This window comes from Coloeus monedula, assembly GCF_965178545.1.
Source record: "Coloeus monedula genome assembly, chromosome: 12".
Lineage (NCBI taxonomy): Eukaryota > Metazoa > Chordata > Aves > Passeriformes > Corvidae > Coloeus > Coloeus monedula.
Genome location: NC_138792.1, coordinates 4,297,544 through 4,316,768, shown reverse-complemented (window position 1 = coordinate 4,316,768; position 19,225 = coordinate 4,297,544). Strand labels below are relative to the sequence as shown.

At 56.2% G+C, this 19,225-nt stretch overlaps 1 protein-coding gene across 1 annotated transcript; it reads left to right on the top strand.

The window, feature by feature from the left end:
- Positions 1-231: 231 nt before the first annotated feature.
- On the top strand, positions 232-19,165 carry MPP1 (MAGUK p55 scaffold protein 1). Its single transcript, XM_082289506.1, has 12 exons — positions 232-440; positions 6,883-7,026; positions 7,366-7,444; positions 8,428-8,513; positions 9,600-9,668; positions 12,575-12,771; positions 13,028-13,134; positions 14,018-14,098; positions 14,705-14,785; positions 15,177-15,379; positions 15,770-15,844; positions 17,902-19,165. Exons 1-12 carry the CDS (start codon positions 339-341, stop codon positions 18,076-18,078), a joined length of 1,401 nt encoding a protein of 466 aa, XP_082145632.1. The 5' UTR covers positions 232-338; the 3' UTR covers positions 18,079-19,165.
- Positions 19,166-19,225: the final 60 nt, after the last annotated feature.

Genomic DNA, 19,225 nt, shown 5'->3' with positions numbered 1-19,225 from the left:
GGGCTGGCACGGCACCGACGCCATGGGGGCACTGCCCCGGGGGAAAAGCAGCGAGGCGAGGCTGAGCGGCGGCGGGGAGGCCCTGCCCGACCCTCCCAGCGCCGGCACCACCCAGGCCGCGGCCCCGCCGGCTCCTCTGCCCCGCTGCAGCCGGGCAGCCCCGCTGAGCCCCCGGCCCGGCCCCGGCCCGCCCCCGCCGCCTGGCTCCGCCCGCCCGCCGCCGGCCCCCTCCGCACACGGGCGGAGCGTGCGGGGAGCCGGCGGCGGTGCCGGAGCCGGGCCGGGCCGGGGGCTCAGCGCTGCCGGGGCCAGCGGGACCGGCCGCAGCTGCCGCCGCGATGACCCTCAAGTCGGGGCGCAGCGCCGGCGGCGGCAGCATGAGGACGGCGCTCTCCGACCTCTATCTGGAGCACCTCCTGCAGAACCGGCCCAAGCCCGAGGTGAGCGGCCCGGTGCGCGCCCGGACCCCGCGTCTCCGCCTGCCCCCCGTCCCCGGACCCATCCCGCTCCCGGCCTCGGCCCCGCCGAGCCCCAGCAGGGAGCCCCGGCGTGCCTCGCTGCCTGCGGGCCCTTAGCCCAGCACCCTGCGCCCGGCTCAGGCCCGGCACGGGTCCCCCGGGGGTCCCGCTGCATCCCGGCCCTCCCGCACATGCAGGGGCGAGCAGGGTCCCAGGGGCAGAGACCCCGCCGTGGGCAGCCAGGTGCGCGCCCTGTGCGTGGCGTTGCTGGTCCCCAGCACCCCGGGAGCAGGGATGCTCGCTGGGGACGTGGGGTGTCTCCGGGGAGTGGTCAGCCAGCATAGCCGGCAGAGCAGAAGGGGCTGGGTGCAGGGGAGGAAGGCTCCAGCATCCTGCCACGGAAGAGGTTGTGCTTGTTTTGCTGCAAAGTTGTAGCTGGTCTGAACTGGAACTGCTCTGTCACATGAGCTGATTCAGCTGCTGAGCAACCTCCAGGTCCACAGCATGGGCTGGAGGAGGGTGGGGGTCTCTTCCCCAGGGAAGGAGGATGCAAGCAGCCCTTCTCATGGCTACCCCAGGACAGGGAATGAGCCGATGGCCACATGCACCCACCTCCAACAGAAGGAGAGCAGCCTGTACCAGCCCTCTTGGTTCTGCTGGGTGGGCTCCTTCCTCATTTAGTGTTGCTTGGGGTAGCTTGGGTGCAACCAGGAGAAGGTCAAGAGTTGCCAGTGTTAAACAGCTGGTGCTTTTCTCCCGGCAGAGATTTTCAGCTTTGAACAGGCATCCTTGGTGAAGCCATGGCATAACGTGCCTGGGCTAAGGTTTCCTTGCAGCTGTGGGGAGCCTCTGAGAGAGAGCAGGGAGGAAATTTCCCTGAAGTGCTGTCCTTGGCCCATCCTGTTGGACACTTAAACATGCAGAAGAGGCTTGTCAGATCTGTCTCACACCAGTGGCTCATCTGCTTTGTATGGTTTAACCCTGGCAGGGTGCTTTGAAAAAAACAGTCGTAAAAAAAAATTAAAGCAGAGTGTCCGGACCAGGCAGCTGCTGAGAGGAGCTCTCCCATCCCTCTGCCTGCAAGATCCAGGCTGCAAACAGAGCAAGGATAAATTGCCGACAGCAGCAGAGCATGGAAAATGTAGGAGCTGCCCTACAGCTTCCTGGTATTACGGTGTATTTATTTCAGTAGGGATAAAGGGAGAGATGGTGAACTGAGATCTGTGATCTGAGATCTACTGAGATCCTTTTAAAAGGAGCTCTGTAGGGCTGGCATCCAACAGTGTCCTGAGCTTGCCAGTTGCCCACATGCCCATCTCTGTGTCATGGATACGCAGAGATGGTGCTGGCCCACAGTGGCTGTGGCCCCTCCGTGGGACACCCGGACATTGCCCAGCAGCAGCTCTTGGGCGGGGTGCTGGGTCTGCCTGGCTGCTCCTGCTCTGGAGTCAAACAGGGTGGCTTGGAGGTTTCTCTTCTGCATTTTATCTGGCAGAGCCACGTGCTGGGAGCTGCTGTCCTATGTTCCTCACGTGGTGGCAGGGCATGCAAATCATGGCAAGTGGAAGCCATGTTATTGCTAGAAAACAATCCCAGGCAACTCTTCCCTTGAGCCTCGCCAAGTGCCTGCATATCTTTGCCATATCTCCTGACTGACAAGTACAGATTTACCAAAAAGGTGTGGGCTTTATTCCCAGCTGTGCTCCTGGTTGGCAGGATGTCCTTGGGCTTGTCCCTTTATCATCTGTGACTCAGTTCCCCAGCTGTAAAATGGGCAGCGAATGTGACCTTTGGGAGTTTGATGGAGAGAAGGAGGGTACTTCTGGGGAGAGCTGATCTTGAGGGTGCAGAAGGAACAGAGGGGACTCTGCACTTGCCTCTGGGCAGCATTTCTCAGCATCCAGCTGGCAGCAGCTCCAAAGCAGACTGAGGCCACAATCCCCCAGGGACCAAATCCTGAACTGACCACAGGTAAAACTCGGTTGAAAGCCGACCTAAACTTCTGGCTTTGACTGATGAAGTGGGGAGGGCTGGTTCAAACTTTTTAATCTCAAATGTATTTGGCTGTGTTGCTGTGTGTAGCAGCTACAGGGAAAAAGCTGTTTTGCAGGGCTTGTTCTGGAAGCTGGGATGGAGTGGCAGGGCAGCTCCTCCTTCTGTCAGTGTTGTGGTTCCACTGGCTGTCCCTCAGAGGTGACCAGCTTCATAAACACATCTGGAAGGCTGCATCAGCCTTTTCTGGTGGGAAGGTGGTGCCTCAGCAAAACTGACTGTGCTCCCTTGAAAATCTGGCCCATCTCCATTGCGGCACTCTGTGATCTGGAGTCAGCGTGAGGGCACACAGAGCTGGCAGCACCTTCTGGCTGCCACAACCATTTTGCATCCCTCCTATTTCTCTTTTCCCCTTCCCACAGAGACCTGTTGGTGTTGCTGGGCCTTTTCCCAGTGTCAGCAGTGTAAATCCTTTTTGGTTTAAATGTTTGTTGGTTTGATCCTTTTTTTTTTTTAACTTCAATCCTATTGCTGGAAGGGGGTTTAGGTGAGATTGTTCCTGTGGTTGTGCAGGCAGACTTGGGAAGTCAGTAGCCCCTGGCAGAATGAATTACTTTTAAATGCCCACATGGCTGTTGCTCTCCAGGCTGCTGGAGCAGCCCTAAAGCAGCTCCCAGGCTCAATTTTTTGCTACTTTGCTTTTTTTACATGTTGCTATATTTTTTAAGCTGTACAAGACTGAGATGGACAGATCCTGGATGGGGAGGGAGGCAAGGCTGGAGCACTCGAGGGTGGGAGGAGATATTGCTGGGTCAGGACATCTCTGCACCAAGCAATGCCCCAAGGTCCCTGCATGCACCCATGGTGATTATAATGTGAGGGGTGATGATTCATGGAGGGAGCTGGGATTTTGGTCCTCACAGTGTGAGAAGAGTGTGTCTTCCTGCCAGCCAAGAGGGCAATCCCAGAGAAACCTGGCTCCAGGGTTCCTTCTTGCATCCAAGCTGCTGCACTTTGGGGACCCGCTTGGCAAAAACAGCAGCACTTTTCTCCACATACTTGCCAGGCAGCCCTGTTTTTCCAAGGCTACCTGATACTGAAGTCTCTTGGTTAGAGCAGCAAGGAGAGCCCAGGAACCAAATCTCTGAACGTGCCCTTTGCACTGTAGTGCTGCTTTCCTCAAGTGCTGCTTCCCTCAAGTGCTGCTTCAGCCTCCTGCAAACAAGCTGCCCAGTTAATGTTTGATTTACCCATGGCATGCAGCCTGGTGGGGCGAGTGCAGCAGCAGCAGCAACCCCTGCAGACAGTGCTGACCCCACTGGGGGACAGGATGCCAAGTCCTGGGATCCTCACTGCATTCCTTGTTGGTAAACGCTGCCCGAGGAACTGGTACACTTCCCTCTGCCCCAGGATATGGGGCAGAAATCTGGGCTCTTGAGGAAAATGCAGGCAGGGGGCTGTGGGGCACATCTGACCCATGGAGCTGGTGGCTCTTGTGTGCATTGCCACTGGAGCAGGATTTGTGCAGGGGGATTTGTATCCTCGTCAGGCAGCTGCAAGGCACACAGGGCTGCTGGGTGCTGGGCTGTCCTGCACCCCTATTGCACAGCTCAGCCCCCCAACCTCCTTGCCCCACCTCTGCCCCAGCACAGACCCTGGCAGCGACAGAGCCCGGGGCTGTGCAGAGCTGGCAGTGGCTGGTGGCCACGAGCTGGCTCTCAGCAGCACTCCCAGATGTTTCCTGTGGAGCAGTGCACAAGGAGCAGAGTCTGGCCAGTCACCAGCATGACTCAAAAGGCTCTTAAGGTCACAGATGCTGGGCCAAGCCAGCCAAGAGCATGGCAGCTGCCAGGAGAGTGCAAGGCGATCGGGCCAGCCGGCTCATGTGCGTGGGGCATGACAGCCACACACATCTCCTGTTTCTGGGTGCCAACATCAGGGCTGAATCTGCCTCCCCGAGGGTCCTGGTTGTCCTCATGAACCAGGCATTTTCCCGTCCAGACCTGCTGGCTGCCCAGTGCCATCAGCAAAACAGCCCACACCATTCCAGCATGGCTCTGGGCAGAGAGAGTTGTTGGAAAACTCTTCTGCATTCAGAGTTGCCATCAAGTGACTGGTGGCCATCCCCAGGCACAGCAGCCAGTCTCTGGTGACAGAGCTTGTTCTCCGGGAGTCACCAGGGCGACACTGGTGCTGCGTCAGCATCGAGAGCTGGGTGTTTTCTCCAGCTCTCAGCAAAGAGCAAAGGTCGGGGTCAGGAGGCTCAGCTGATGGGATGGTGAGGATGGGAACTTCCAGTCCCTGGAGCAGACTGTGCTGTGTCCTGGGTCATCGGGCTGTGCTGAGCATAGAGGTTTGAAGCCAGGAATTGCATGGTTTAATACTTTCCCAAGGCATGACCAAGATAAGTATAATCTGTGCTGACTCCAACCACCCCATGGGCACTTTGGCCTCTGGTCAGGCTGGAGAAGGTCCTTGTCCTCCTGTTCCTCCTTGCACCTGCTGGTTTGGCAGAGGGGGACAGCTCTAGGCATGCACACTGCTGGATATGTTCCTATGTACTGCAAAGGGTGTGGTAGCATCATGCCCTGCTAGGGCTGGCAAGCCAGGCTGAGGGAAATGGATGCAAGTTGTTCTTCCTTCCATCTTGCCAGTCCATGGCCTGGGTGCTGTTCTGGGCTGGGATTCAGCCTTCTTCTCCGTGTTTAAGCCGTTGGCAGCTGGAGCCCACGTGGTTGCCTTTTGAGGAGGAGGTTGGTTGGCACTTTTGGAAGTAGTTGGCTTAAAAATAAATCCCTGCATCATGGGCACACAGCTCCCTGAGCCCTTCCCTCCCTGGCCCAGCCCCACCAGTGCCCTTTCTGGGGGCTGTGACAGTGACCGTGCCTGGTCTGTCCCTCTCTGCCAGGACCTTTCCTGCTGTCCTTGTTAGTCCTGACTCTGCTGCCCCTTTCTTTGGCTCCCTCCCTCCTTTCTGCCATCACACAGAGCTGGATCACTATCTCAGCCAGCAGCACTCCAGCACATCCCTACCAAAGCTCATTTTATTGTGGTTTAGTGTTGTGGCTGCAGCCCAGTAGCAGATACTCTTCAAGAGCCTTCCCCTGGCCTCACCAGATCTGCCTCCCCACCTGGCAGTGTGGGGCTGCAGCTTCTCCTCTGCTCCAGGCCGGGGGCCTGGGGTGGGTGAGAGCGAGCTGGGGCAGGGGGGTCAGGCTGATATTTCCCAGCTCCTGACATGGAGTCAGGCTGTGGTGGGGAGAGGTGTTGGCTCTGCCTGTCTGGGGATGGCCACGACACTGATGCAGGACTGAAGCCAGTGAGGATCTTGCTGGGTGTCCCTGCAGATTTGCTCGCTGTGGCTCTCAGCTCAGGCACTGCTGGGAGGGAGGGTGCAGGCTGCAAACTGGGCAGCAAAGCTGGGAGTCTGGTGTGGAGTGGGTCAGCCAGCAGAGTTTGTTTTGCATCATGGGCTGGCATGGGAATTTGTGCCAACAGGGCGGGCAAGGGCTGCAGATCGAAGCTGGCCTGAGTTTTGCTGGGCCAGCACTGATTTGGGAGAGGCTTGAGGAAAGTCCACTGCACTTGGGGCTGAACAGGCACATTTGTGAGCTCTGTGGAGACATTGCCCAGCACGTCTGAGAGATTTAACAGGACTGTAGCAGGCTTTCTTGGGCTGGGAGAGAGAAGCTCACCAGGCAGGATGGGTTTGGAGGTCTTTGTATAGGACCCCATGCACTCTCCATCTGCCCTGGTGCCAGCATGTGCTGGAAACCAAGAACAGAGGTTTCCTCAGGGCTGAAAGTCCCTGCTTGGCATCCCAGTGCAAACCAGCATGAAAGCACCTGTAGCTGGGAGCTGGGAAGGAGAATGGGATGTTTCTGGCTGGCTTGGGAGCACACTGCCTTCAGTGCCTGGATGTTGTGTACATGGCTCTGCACTGTACAGTTGCCCACTGATGTAGGTCAGGAAAGGTTGAACTTGCAAACTGAGCAAGAGCAAAGCCTGGCTCCAATTCTCAGGGGTGAGTCCCAAACTGTTCCGTTCACTTGGTGAGGATGTCCTGGGCTTTATGCTCTGCAGCAAGCTGTCTGTGAGCCAAGTGCTGCTGTGACACACAAGGAGCATTTGTGACTCTTTGCTTCAGAAGATCAGCTGTGGACTCTTGGCTTCTGCTACCTGTAGCTTTTCCAAAGTTTTCTTACATCCTGTGTTTCCCAGGCTGGAAAACTGCAGATTAAACCCACATCCACATCTCCAAGGCTCAAGCTCTTCTGCTCCTTTCCTTTTCTTGCCCTTAGCATCTTCTCCTCCCCTGTGCTCCACCTGCGCCGCAGGCACCTTAACACATTTGAGTAGCTCAGCCCCGCAGCAGGGATCCAACATTCCCAGGTGGAGCCCCTAAACCGTGGTCTCTGTTTTGCCCCGACAGGCCATGACTCAGTCCCCAAACGCCATGACTGAGGACATTTATACCAACGGCTCAGCGACCCTGGGCAGCCCCTCGCACAGCAGCAGCCGCGAGGTGCGCAAGATCCGCCTTGTGCAGTTCGAGAAGGTCACCGAGGAGCCCATGGTGAGAACTGGCAAGGCCCCAAAGCTGGATGGCACCCGGGGGGTGGAGGGCAGGTTGAGCTGTGCCAGCAGGCTGGCCTTGAGGGAAACAGATCACTGGAGATCTCGGCCATGGGAAAAAGTTGCTGGACTCTGCCTTCTGCCCGGGCACCCAAAGCGAGCCCCACAGAGGATGGTGTTAATGGTGCCAAGAGGAGCTGCAGCAGCCTGAGTTGGCCTAGCAGGGTCTTCCCCCCAGCCACTGCACAGCCCACTGGGGACATGGGCCTGGAGTGGACTTTGCTGAGGGCAGGAGAGCTCTCCCCTCTAGCGAGCAGTCATGGATTTTCCTGTCTTCCAGGGAATCACGCTGAAGCAAAATGACAAGCAGAGCTGCATGGTGGCCAGGATCTTCCATGGGGGCATGATTCACAGACAAGGTAACAAGGCTTGTAGAAGCAGTGCATGTCTGCAGGTGGTTTCTTCCCATGCAGCACTAAGGCAGGTCCTCAGCAGTGCTGGCTTTCCCCTGTGACATGGACATCTGTGCCTGTTCCTCCTCTAGGGATGTGTCAGGAGCTTGGAACTCACTGGTCTCTCTGCATGATTGTCATGTTAATACACTGGAGGCTTTAGGGATAAATAAAGGGTTGGGGGAAGGGCTCTCCCAAAAAGGAACTGGAGATCATCTGTCTCTGTCTCATGGTGGGGTCACTGTAAGAAGAGATGGATCGTACCCTGGGGACTGTGGGGGAAGCTCTTCCCATTCCTAAAGTGCACAGGTGGAACAGGCATCCTGTAGATTGGCTCTGCAGACCAAAATAAGGTGCCAAAAGAAATAAATAGGTGCTATTTTCTGGGTTTGGGTCTTGCCAGGGAGGCGTGGATACGAGATGTTCTCTGCTTAGAAGAGTCTGCTTTTCCAGCCTTGGATCCAAGTGGGAAGTCTGTGCTTACAACTGCCAAAATAAGACAGGAGCCTTTCCAATAACACTACTGGAGCCTGATTTTTAGCAGTGTATCTGAGGCTGTAATCTGCCTGGGTATATAAACTGAAACCACACAAATCCAGGAATGCTTGTGTTAAGGGCCCTGTAAGGAGCTTGTCATTGGCTTTGGGAGAGGTACTTGGGGTTGGGTTTGAAACACTGATCCAGGTGCTTTGACCAGTCCAAAGCACTTTCCACACAATGGAAAGCAGCCTGATTTTCAGACTGGCTGAGTGTGTGTATTGGGTGGAGGGGGAAGAATTCATTCCCCTTGTGCTGTACTCCCATGTGCTTCGATGGCACGTGTGGTTCCAGAAGCACTGCCACGCAAACACTGCAGTGTCCTGGCCACAGCTTGCCCAGGAGGCTGATGGAGCTGTGTAAGTTGGGTTTGTCCCTTTTCTGCATATTCTTATTTCTCACGTTGCTGGCAGGCTCCCTTCACGTGGGTGATGAAATCATAGAAATCAATGGGCAGAGTGCGAGCAACCACTCAGTTGACCAGCTGCAGAAGATGCTGGTAGGTATCTGTGTGTGTCAGGACCCCATTGGCCTGCATGCTGTGAGCATTCACCCCCTCCCACACACCAGGGCCAGCACACAGCTGCCTGCATATGGCAGTGTGATGTGGCAGAAGGCACCCTGCATGCAGCCCCGGTGGGGTCTGTGCTTGCTGCTTGTTTGTGGCCTCCTGGAGCAGCAGTGAAGGCTGTTGACTGGGTCCCTGACATGTGCTGATCCTGTGTGGGGCTTGGAAACCACCTCTGTTTGCCAAGGTTGGTGTGCAGCTCCAGCACTGCTCTTGCAGACCTGAGCCACACATGCATGTCATGTTTGTGCCATTTGCCTGCTGCTGAGGTCATGGTGATCCTGTCTGGCCCTTGCCAGAGACAGCTTTGCACAGGGCCTCCAACCTGCTCTGGGTTCACACACTGATCCTGATCCATGCCCAACATATGGCACCTTGTTGGAGGGAGGTGCTACTGCTGCTTGAGGGTCCTAAGCAGGAGGCTTGGCCTTGCCAAAGTGCCACAGGATGTCCCTGCTCCAGACAGCGGGACCAAGGAGGAGCTTGTCTTTGGTTTTGCTTCCTGAGAAGGGTGGTTGGCCCAGGTGGTCCCTCCAGGCCTCCACATGTGGTTGTCCCCATGGGACCATGTGGATCTTGTGATGCAAGTGAGGCAACAGTGCACTGGCCTGTGGCAGGCAAGAGAGTGCTGTGCTCTAATGCCACCAGGAGGGCCAGAGCAACAAGCCAGCATGGAGAGGACCTGGAAGAATCAGCCTCTCCTTCCAGGCTCCTCACTGGAGCAGCCAGGGTGGAGATGATGCAGATCTCCATGTTCATTCTGGTGGTGCTTAGCAGTGCCCACAGCCAGACCCTTGTGAGGGTGCTGGTGTCCCCCATGGGAATGTGACAAGTATGGCAAAGCCAAGCAGAGCTGTTTCTGACCAGGCTGTGGTGTCCCTCAGCACGGTGGGGAGCACGCAGGAGCCCTGCCTTTGCAGGTGCTGGCACTCAGCACCTCTCTGCACAGGTTGCTGCTGTTGAGCTGCCTCCAGACACTGCCTCCTCCAACTCTTCTTTCTCCCCTTTGTTCACTAGAAAGAAACCAAGGGGATGGTCTCATTAAAAGTCATTCCCAACCAGCAAAGCCGCCTCCCTGCTCTTCAGGTAAGTGCAGCCTCTGGACCCACGGGCAGTGCTGGGATGTGGCTGTGGGGCAGGGTGGGACCAGAGCAAACCATACAGGACCAGTGCTGGGGAGAGAGCTGTGCTCAGCCAGGGGTGTCAGGGCAAGGGGGGGTGGCTGCCTTGGCACCTTGTCTGAGCTGCTGGAGGGACCTGTCCTGTGCTTACATCACTGCAAACAACCATATGTTGGGCCTGTGTGGATGTGTTTACCCAAAGCGTGTGTGGTAACACGGGGCTGGGATGTCTGAGCCACCAGTGGTGTTTGGGGATGGGACAGCAGTGGCAGGTGCCCACCAGGGAGCACGTGAGGGTCTCCTTCAGAGCCATGTTCCTGTTACCAGGGCCAGCCCCCAGCTCTGTGGTCCCTGCTCTCACCGATGCTGGGTGCACCAGCCCCAGTGAGGATGACGTCGGTCCGGGTGCACAGCGTGGGAGGAAGGAAGCAGTGGGGGGAAGGAAGGCAGCTCCTTGCACCTGCTGTCACTGCCAGGGTGGGGAGGCCATGCTGTGTCACCAGGGGGTGACACCTGCGTGGCTTTGCCTTTGAAGTCCTGCTGTGGCCGAAATAGAGTAGTGGGGAGGGCTGTGTCCTCTGCCAAGGCTTCAGGGCGTGGTAGCTGGTTTGCTGTCTTGTCTTGGTGCAGGAGCAAACCCCAGTGCAGACCCCCTGTCATGGCCAGGCAGGGGAAGGAGAGGAGTTCAGAGGCAGAGGGTGGGGGCTGGATGGGGCTGGCATGGGCTGAGGGAGCACATGTCATTCTTTACTCAGAGAAGCTGAAGTTCTGAACATGGTGGCAAGTGTTGGTGGCTCTGCTTCTTGCTCAGTCAATGCTGTCCCCAGTCCTGCTCGACCAGCTTTGCATGTGTGTTTATTAAACACTGGGCCATGTCTGTCCTTCCCTGCTGTCTTATCTGCCCTCCCTGTGCTGACCCAGCCAGCTCAGTCAGCCAGCTCAGTGCCAGGGGAAAAGCTACCCCAGAGGAACAGAATGCAGTTTCTGGTTCACCTGAGGCTGGCCACAGGCTTAGGGAAAGACACAGGGACAGACTGTCCCAGCAACAGTTGTACTTCCTCCTGCTGTGCCCAGGGCAGTGGTGCTGTCTGCTTCTCAGAGCCACAGCTGCTCTGTTGGTTGCAGTACCACCACCAAGAGTGGACTGTGTTTCCACTCCTGGATCCCCATGGTCACCTTTATTTTAGGGACTGGTGTAAAATCCTGGCATCATGATTTTCCCCTACCCTGGCTTGCCCCAGAGAGGCCGAGTGTCTCTTGGAGCAGGTCTGCTTGGGAGGGTCTTAATGAGAGGAGGCACAGAGCGTTCAAGGCTCTTGAGGTCCCCTCCAGCATATTCCCTGCAGCCTTTTGACTTTAAAAGACCAGGACTTCTCATGCTGGAGCCTGCTCAGCAGCTGAGCCCTAGAGAGGGGCTGGCAGCAGGCAGGCAAAGAGCCCTGTGCAGCTGTGGGTGAGGTGTGGAGCTGTCTGATGCCAACTCCTAACTGGTGTAGGGTGGGTATTTCCAAAATGGCCTGGCTTGGACCATCAATGCTGCAGGAGCAGAGAGCTCTGGGCAGTGCCTGCTGTGTATCACTCGTATGTTTGTGTGGGTGATCAGCTTCCTGGTGCCAGAGAGTGCTTTCAAAGCAAGCAGCAGTCCTCATCCTGAAAGGAGATTTCGCTCTCATTGTTTTTCCTAATTTCATTTTTTCGTGAGTGCTCTCATGTCCCAGCTTGATCCATATGCTCTTTTCTGGCAATGAAAGGGAGCCATGCTTGTGTCCTGATGGCTCTGTGCCTCCAGCAGCACAGCTGAGGGAGGACGAACTGTGGGAAATTGTTTTAATGTGGAACAAAGACAGCATAGTCTGCTCTGCCCAGGGAGGATGAGTTTCCAGGCCCTGCCTGTCACATCTGAGGGAAGGACAGGCATCACCCCATGTGAAACCCTTTGCCCCCTTGATACATGCTGTGTTTCTAGGGTAATGAACTTGCTAGGGTCCTGCTCAGGGTTCCCTAAACTCTGCCTTTCACTCCTAATCCTCCATTCTCTGCCTGGCTTTGCTTCCACTCCAGTCCTGACAGGGTCCTGGTGGGAGTGGGTGCTGTAGACTCCTTCTCAAAGAGCTGAGCAAGCAGAAGGGACAGGGAAAGCCAACTTTCTTGGTCTTCAGGGCTTCTCCAGCCTCAGGAGGATGCACAGTGGCCTGGGAAGCAGCAGCAGCAGCAGCTCGTTTCCAGTTGCAGCTATGATGAATTGTAACTTTGTGAGAGTAGCTGATGCCGAAGGGACTGGGACAGACCAAGGCAGGGATGGATACAGCACTGCATCCTTGGCTCCCTGAAGGCCTCGTGCCATGCAGGGAGTGCCCAGTTCTGGGAAAAGGCAGCACAGAGCAGCTGAGGTTGAGCCATGGCCTTCCCTGGGGTCCTTGTTGCGACGTCACCCCTGTGCTCACCCCACTGCAGACGCCAGTTGTGCACCATGTCAGTGGGACTCCTCTGTGGCTAGCTGAACTCACCAGCACTGTGCAGCACCCAGGGCACTGCAGGGAGGCCCCATGGCAGGGTTTGAACAGCAGCTGTGGGTGTGTGGGTCTGCTTAGAGGCAGCAGCCCTGTCACCAGCTCCCAGTAGGGCCAAGATGCCATCCTCCTTCCCTCATCCACTCACCAGCACATCTCACTACAATTCCATTCCCAAGACTTTTCCCCCTAAGCTTTGTGCATCTCCTTTCTCGCCACACAGCCCTGTGGGGCCTGGGAAGGAGCAGGGGCTGTGTGCCTGGGGCCATCTCTGCAGTCACTGCTGGGGAATGCAATGTGGGGGCCAAACTTGGCCACCCTGCATGGCCTTGCTGACTCTGGTCTGCTCTCTCTTTTGCAGATGTTCATGAGGGCACAGTTTGACTACGACCCCAAGAAAGACAACTTGATCCCCTGCAAGGAAGCAGGACTGAAGTTTCAGATCGGTGATGTGATTCAGATCATAAACAAGGATGACAGCAACTGGTGGCAGGGCCGGGTGGAGGGTTCCTGCACTGAGTCAGCAGGACTCATCCCTTCTCCAGAGCTGCAGGAGTGGTAGGTCTTTGGATGTGGCCAGAAGGGCTGGACCTGGGAGTGGAGGCGGGAGCAGTGACCATGTGCTATCAGGAGTTTGAGTTGGGTAACACCAGCGTCACTGCTGGGACAAGGAGGCAAATATCCCCTTCATGTGCTGCAGGGTGAGCCTTTTCTGTCCCAGCAGCCAGCCTTGCATGTCTGAGGGACAATCCTGCTGCTGTCCCAGGGCTTGGGGTGACAGCTGGGCCATGGTGGTGTCCTCCTCTCTTGGTAGGCGTGTGGCAAGCGTCACCCAGCCCACCCAGAGTGAATCCCCAAGCTGCAGCCCCTTTGGGAAGAAGAAGAAGTGCAAAGATAAATACCTGGCCAAGCACAGCTCAAGTAAGTGTGAGCAGGGCAGTGGGCTCCATCCCCAGCCCTGGTCATCTTTCCTGCCTCTGGGCAGGGCTGGGTCTGTCCTCCATGGGAGTCAACCAGAGGGCACAGCTGTGTCAGCAGTGGAACCTCAGGATACCCCATAGCTGTCACTTCTTTCGAGTCCCTTCTCCAGTCTTTGTACCCCTCATGTGGCCACAGCTGTGTCCCCATGTGCACGAGGCTGGCTCAGCACTAAGCTCCTGTGCTCTCCCCTTGGTGACAATTCCTTGCACTCCCAGCCCTGTGAGGTCAGGCTCCCCAGCCTCAAACCCCCCAAGCTGCTGAACACAGGGCAGGCAGTGGCAGTGCTGCAGCTCAGCAATTAAGGAGCAGCCTGAACTGCTCCCACAGCTGCCAAGTCCTGTCCCTGGTGGGGCAGGGAACTGCCCCTCAGCCACCCATGCAAACACCCCATGCTAAACTGAGCAAAGAGCTGGGTGCCTGGGGACTGCTGGCTCCTGGCCCAGCCTGCAGCTCCAAACAGCAACAAACAAGGCTGTAAATCACCCAGATATATAAAGCTCCCCCAGCAGCAAGCTCCCTGCAGCATCCTGCTGCTTCTCCACCTCAGCTCCCAGGTCCTACTGTCCTGAGCAGAATTAATGAGCAAAAGCAGCCCTGGCTTTGTTGGCAGCTCCCCAGCATCCACTCTGCCCCTCACATTCTGCTTGATGTTGCTGCTGCTCTTTTTCCCAAGCAGCCAAACGTGGATGAGCTCTAGCCCAGTCCTGACTACTCCTGCCCTTTTGCCCAAGGACCTGGCTTTGGTCTGATACACACACACATGCTTGTGCTGGTGTGGCCAAGCCAGTTCTGACCCCTCTGTCTCGTTTCTCCTCCACCCCAGTTTTTGACCAGCTGGATGTCGTTTCCTATGAGGAGGTGGTGAGGCTGCCTGCCTTCAAGAGGAAGACTCTGGTGCTCATTGGTAGGTCCTGTGCCAGGCATCCTCTGCACACAGGGGCTGTGTGGTGGGAACCAGAACTGCATGGGGGCTGGGGCACTGCGGCCCTTCAAGACCTAGTAAGGTCTGGGGAGCACTTCTTCAGCCTGCAGCAGTCATCCCACAGGCTGAGCCCCTCCATGCAGCATTGTGCATGGCCTGGCATCTGTGCTGCAGTGCTGGGGCAGTTGAAGCACGTGTTTGCAGCTCCTGAGTATCTTCATGGAAAATCTCTATTCAAAGCAGCTCTGGTGTGTGCAGTTGCACCAAAGCAAGCACTCCCATGCTATGGGGACTGAGCACTTGGTGGTGGACTCCACGGACATGGGCAGCCCACCAAGTCCAGGCAGGCTGGCTGCTCTGCAGGCAGCAGTCCTGTCTCCAGCTGAGGCTGGAGGTGAGCATTCCCAGGACATGAAGAGCCTCTTCCAGGGCTGGATAACACCACAGACCAGCCCAGAAAGCGCATCTTCTGCAGGGCCCTGCCAAGCTCTGCACCTTTTGTCAGACCCAGAGCTGTGGAGGGGCCCCAGCATCTCCCAAGAGGCTGCTCTGAGCTCAGCTCTAGTGTCCATCTCTCTCTCTCTCCAGGGGCCAGTGGTGTGGGCCGTAGCCATATCAAGAATGCTCTGCTCAGCAACAACCCAGAGAAGTTCATGTACCCACCTCCATGTAAGTACCCAGCCAGGTGGAGGGCATAGCATGGGATGCATTTCCTCTCACCTCTTTGATCCAGCACCTTCTGACAGCAGGTGGGAGGTGAGGAGATGTTCCTCCAGCACCACCAAGCCCCTGAAGTCAGAGGTCCCCACATGCAAGGCCTCCCTGCCTGCTGTCCCACATGCACCCACCTTTACCCACAAAGGCTGCAGGGCTGCTGCCACCCACACACAGACACCTCATTCTTCTCATCCAGTGCCTGTCCCCAGCTGGCTGAGGTCCTTACTTGTCCAAAGCAGGAAGCAGTTAACAGGGGATTAGTCCAGCTTAGGCTTGATGCTGGCTCCACTCTATTCCACTCTCCTTCTGGGGGCCAGCACTCACCCTCTCCCTCCCTCCCCAGACACTACACGCCCCCAGAAGAAGAATGAGGTGGATGGGAAGGACTATTACTTTGTCTCCACTGAGGAGATGACCCGGGACATCTCAGCCAATGAGTTCTTGGAGTTTGGAAGCTACCAGGGAAACATGTTTGGCACCAAGTTTGAAACAGTGCACAAGATCCACCAGCAGGACAAAGTCGCCATTTTGGACATCGAGCCCCAGGTGGGGAGGAGCAGGGGGAGGGGTGGGTGGACAGGGGCTGCCACAGATTGAACTGCCTGGGTGCTGGCTGTACCTGTCCCTGCCTTCTCTTCCCAAAGGAAAAAGCCAGCAAGCCCTGGGGTGGCATTTCGTGGGTACAGTGAGGATGTTCCCTGTCACAGCACACACCTGGCTGTGACAGCAAGGCCACGGCCGGGCTGTTGTGGGAGTGGGTTGCAGGGACCCTTTTCCAGGAGCCCACCCAGTGAGCTCATGTCCCCAGTAAAGGGTGTCTCCTTCAGCCCCCACTGCATCACAGGCACCGTGCCAGCCTGGCTGGGGGCAGCATGGGGGGACAGCAGCCAGCCAGCTGTGCCTGGTCCCTGCCTAACTGCACCCCTCTCTCCACAGACTCTCAAGATCGTCCGCACGGCCGAGCTCTCCCCGTTCATTGTCTTCATTGCCCCAACAGACAAGGCAGAGGAGGTGAGTGGCAGGGTGTCCCCTTCTGTCCCCCTCTGGCTGGGCTTCTTTGCCCATGGCAGAGCCTGCTGCAGCCACCCAGGGCTCTCCCCTTCAGCATATTCCTGTCTGCTTTGCTTTTGGTGGTCCGGAACTCAGCCCAGACCTGAGAAACAGGCATTGCCAGTTCCTGCAGCTGTAGACTCAGCAACCCTCATCCCAGCATCATAATCGCAGTGGGGAGCACAGCCCAGCACCCGGAGCAGGACCATTTATCCTGCCATCAGCTATGCAAATAGACACTCAAACAACTGCTCCTTTCATTCTTTGCCTCATTAGGATGCTGATCCCTTTAACGTGAGGATGAAAGCAGCACTGATAGCACAGTTAACTCACTCGGTGCCAAGTGGCAGCCACAGGCTACCGCTTCCCAGGAAGCCCCCCGGATGCAGGGATGCTGCCTACCCTGTCCTGCCTCCCAGTCTGGCAGGGAATTGGGAAGACAGAGGCCAACAAAAAGACCCACAGCTGTGCTCCTCCTGCCTTCAATGGCAACAAGGGCACCTCTCCCGATCTATTAAATTTGTGTTTGTATGGCTTAAGCTACAGATTGCAGAGAGGATATTTATGCAACCTTCAGAGCAAGTGTTGTGCAGGTATTTAGAAGCACGTTAAGTTCCTAATGCAGCAGGCTGGGGAGGGGGGAAAGGGGACAGGTCTCAGAGCAGAAAGGGCCACTCTCTGTCACCCACAGCTGCCTCCATCCAGAGAGGAATCACATCCTGCTGCAGTGGGCAGGGCCAGCCCTGCTGCCAGGCACTAAATATAACCCTGCAGCTCGGCTCACTCTGAGGAGAGGGATGCGGCAGAGCTAATGTGACCCCGCAGAGCTCACGTGAGCAAAAACTGCTCCTTGCCCTCCCCTCTCCACCCCCAACAGCTGCTGGCTTCATCCACAATGTAGGAAAAATTAATTTTATGCAAATAGATGAATATTTTCTGTAACTCTTTCAAGATGAAGGTAGCTAAGCACTATTTTTTTTTTTTTTTGCCCCTAGGGTAATAATTATATTTAAAGTTTGTCAGTGTTGAACTGAACACCTTAAAGCCAGAAGCCTGCTGTGCCCTGAGGGAGGGTGTGGTATTGCAAATATTGCTGTGCCATCTGTAGTATGTTTTTAGTGCTGACCACTAAAGGTGTCACTACTGTGATATATACCCAGATGGTCTAACAAAAGAGAAGGGAAGGACATAAAGACTGGTCTGATTTGGGTCTATTAATGTATTTTTAGGACTATTTAACCTATTGATAATAGATATAATTATATAATAGATATGATCATTAATATAATCTAATAATACCCATTTTAGGTCTATTAATATCTGCACAGAGCAGAGCTCAGCAAGCACTGCACCCCAAGCTATCCCTCCTCCCCAGGCACAGAAGCTGCCTGTCATTCAGGCTCCATTAGGGAAATACGTGGAAGTGGTCTGGACCTCACTGCCAGGGGCAGAGCTGCCCAGGGGATGCACCCCTGGGATGCTCCTACAAGGTGCGCAGCCCAGCCACACTGGCAGGAGGGGAGGGGCAGCTTTGCTTTTAGTATCAAAGTACAGCACTAAAAACCCAGCCAAAACCAGTGGAGAGGCTGGTAAAGCTGTGCCAGCTGGTACTGTTCTGGTCAAAAGCCAGTGGGCAGGGAGGATGCTGCAGGGATCCCACCTCCAACCCAGCCTGGAGCTGGTGACAGTGCCCAGCAGAGCACTGAGCAGCCTGCTGCTTGTGAATCTTCTCCCTGGGACCTGCCACAGAGCATTTTAAAGATAAATACAAGACCCAGCAGGTCTGGCCTCAGTCTAGCAGGTAACCTGATGCTCCCAGCACCACATGGAGTCCAGCAAAAACCCCAGACACAAGCCCAGAGATCACACAACACTTCCTGGCCCATCAGACAAGCTCTAAGGATTCTCTGTGCTCTGATACTTCACAACCCCTCGAGTTGTTTCGGTGCTGGGAGGGTGTTTCCAGGTTGGGGCGGGCTGTGAAGTTCCTCTCCTGAGCACCGTCCTGTTCCTTGCAGTCGGAGGCTCTGCAGCAGCTCCGCAAGGACTCGGAGAGCATCCGGAGCCGGTATGCACACTACTTCGACCTGTCCCTGGTCAACAACAGCGTGGAAGAGAGCCTCCAGCTGCTGCAGGAAGCCTTCGAGCAGGCCTGCAGCTCTCCACAGTGGGTGCCCATCTCCTGGGTCTACTGAGAGGGCACCCAAGCCCAGCCGCTTCCCATCAACCATCCTGCAGCCACTGGGAAACACCTCCTCAGCTTCCCCTGCCCCACAGAGCCCAGCACAACTCCCTCCTCTGCTGCTCCACCGACACGGTCTGGTTCACACACACACAGGGTGCCCACAGCTCCTCTCCTGGCAACAGAGGCTGCCTGGGTGCCGGCCACCTCCCGTGGCACTGCAGGGCAGGGCAGTGGCTACAGCAGAGCCCAGGTTAGCTCAGAGCACAGCTCCCTGCCCTCCCCGGGCAAGGGAAAGCACAGTCCTGCTGTAGCACCCAGCTGATCTGCCCTGCAGCAGTCCCAAGGGAAGTGGCAGCACAGGGGCTTTCCAGGCAGATGTCTCCTGACATGGCAGGAGTGCACCAAACTCAAAACCCTTCCTGCTGTCCATGAGGCTTCTCCCAGAGCACACCAGAGCCCCTGCATCCAAGGGTTTCCTCTCATGAATGGGGAAGATGCTGAATGTGGCACGGAGCACCCACAGGCAGGCCTCACCTGGTGTTCCCAGGCTGGAGTTTTCTCATTGACCCTGTGCAGCCATAGGTGTAAAAACTCACTGTTATTGGAATTCTCACCGTGCAGCTTGGATTGTTACTGCCTGGCCAGAGAAACAGGGCAGCAGCTGAGCCAGTCCCACAGACCAAACCCCAGAGGGACTCTTCAAGGGGTAAATTACCTCCAGCCACAACTATCTGTTGCATGCAGTAGAAAAGTGTCTACAGTGATCATCCAGGCATGTTTTCCAGTCTAGGGTGTCTCACACACTGTATGCAATGATGCAAGCCATGCTCACCATGGGGTTTGTACTGACTCACAAGCCCCACAGCACCATGTCTGGGAAGTATCACCGTGGCTCCTGGGCAAACCACGTCCACCATGTAGGTGAAAAATGTCATTTGTGTGTTCAGTCAGCTATAGGGGCAAGGGGAAGGTGGTTAAAAAGTCTTGTGCAATTTTTTTTAAGGATGCCAAAAATAAAAATCTATGTGCAATAGGGACCTTCGTTCTGATCCACTGCAGGGAAACAATGAGCAGCAATAAATGTGCGCTGAAACATTGCTGTGGCTGGTGTTTTACCTCTCGGGCTGGGCACTGACAAAGCAACGCCAAAGGCCCTT

Bases quoted from the DNA above. Each gene is read 5' to 3' on its own strand.
- MPP1 (XM_082289506.1), top strand. From the start codon at position 339: ATGACCCTCAAGTCGGGGCGCAGCGCCGGCGGCGGCAGCATGAGGACG. The intron at 7,027-7,365 runs GTGAGAACTGGC...CCTGTCTTCCAG, and splicing joins AGGTCACCGAGGAGCCCATG to GGAATCACGCTGAAGCAAAA. The intron at 14,099-14,704 runs GTAGGTCCTGTG...CTCTCTCTCCAG, and splicing joins GAAGACTCTGGTGCTCATTG to GGGCCAGTGGTGTGGGCCGT.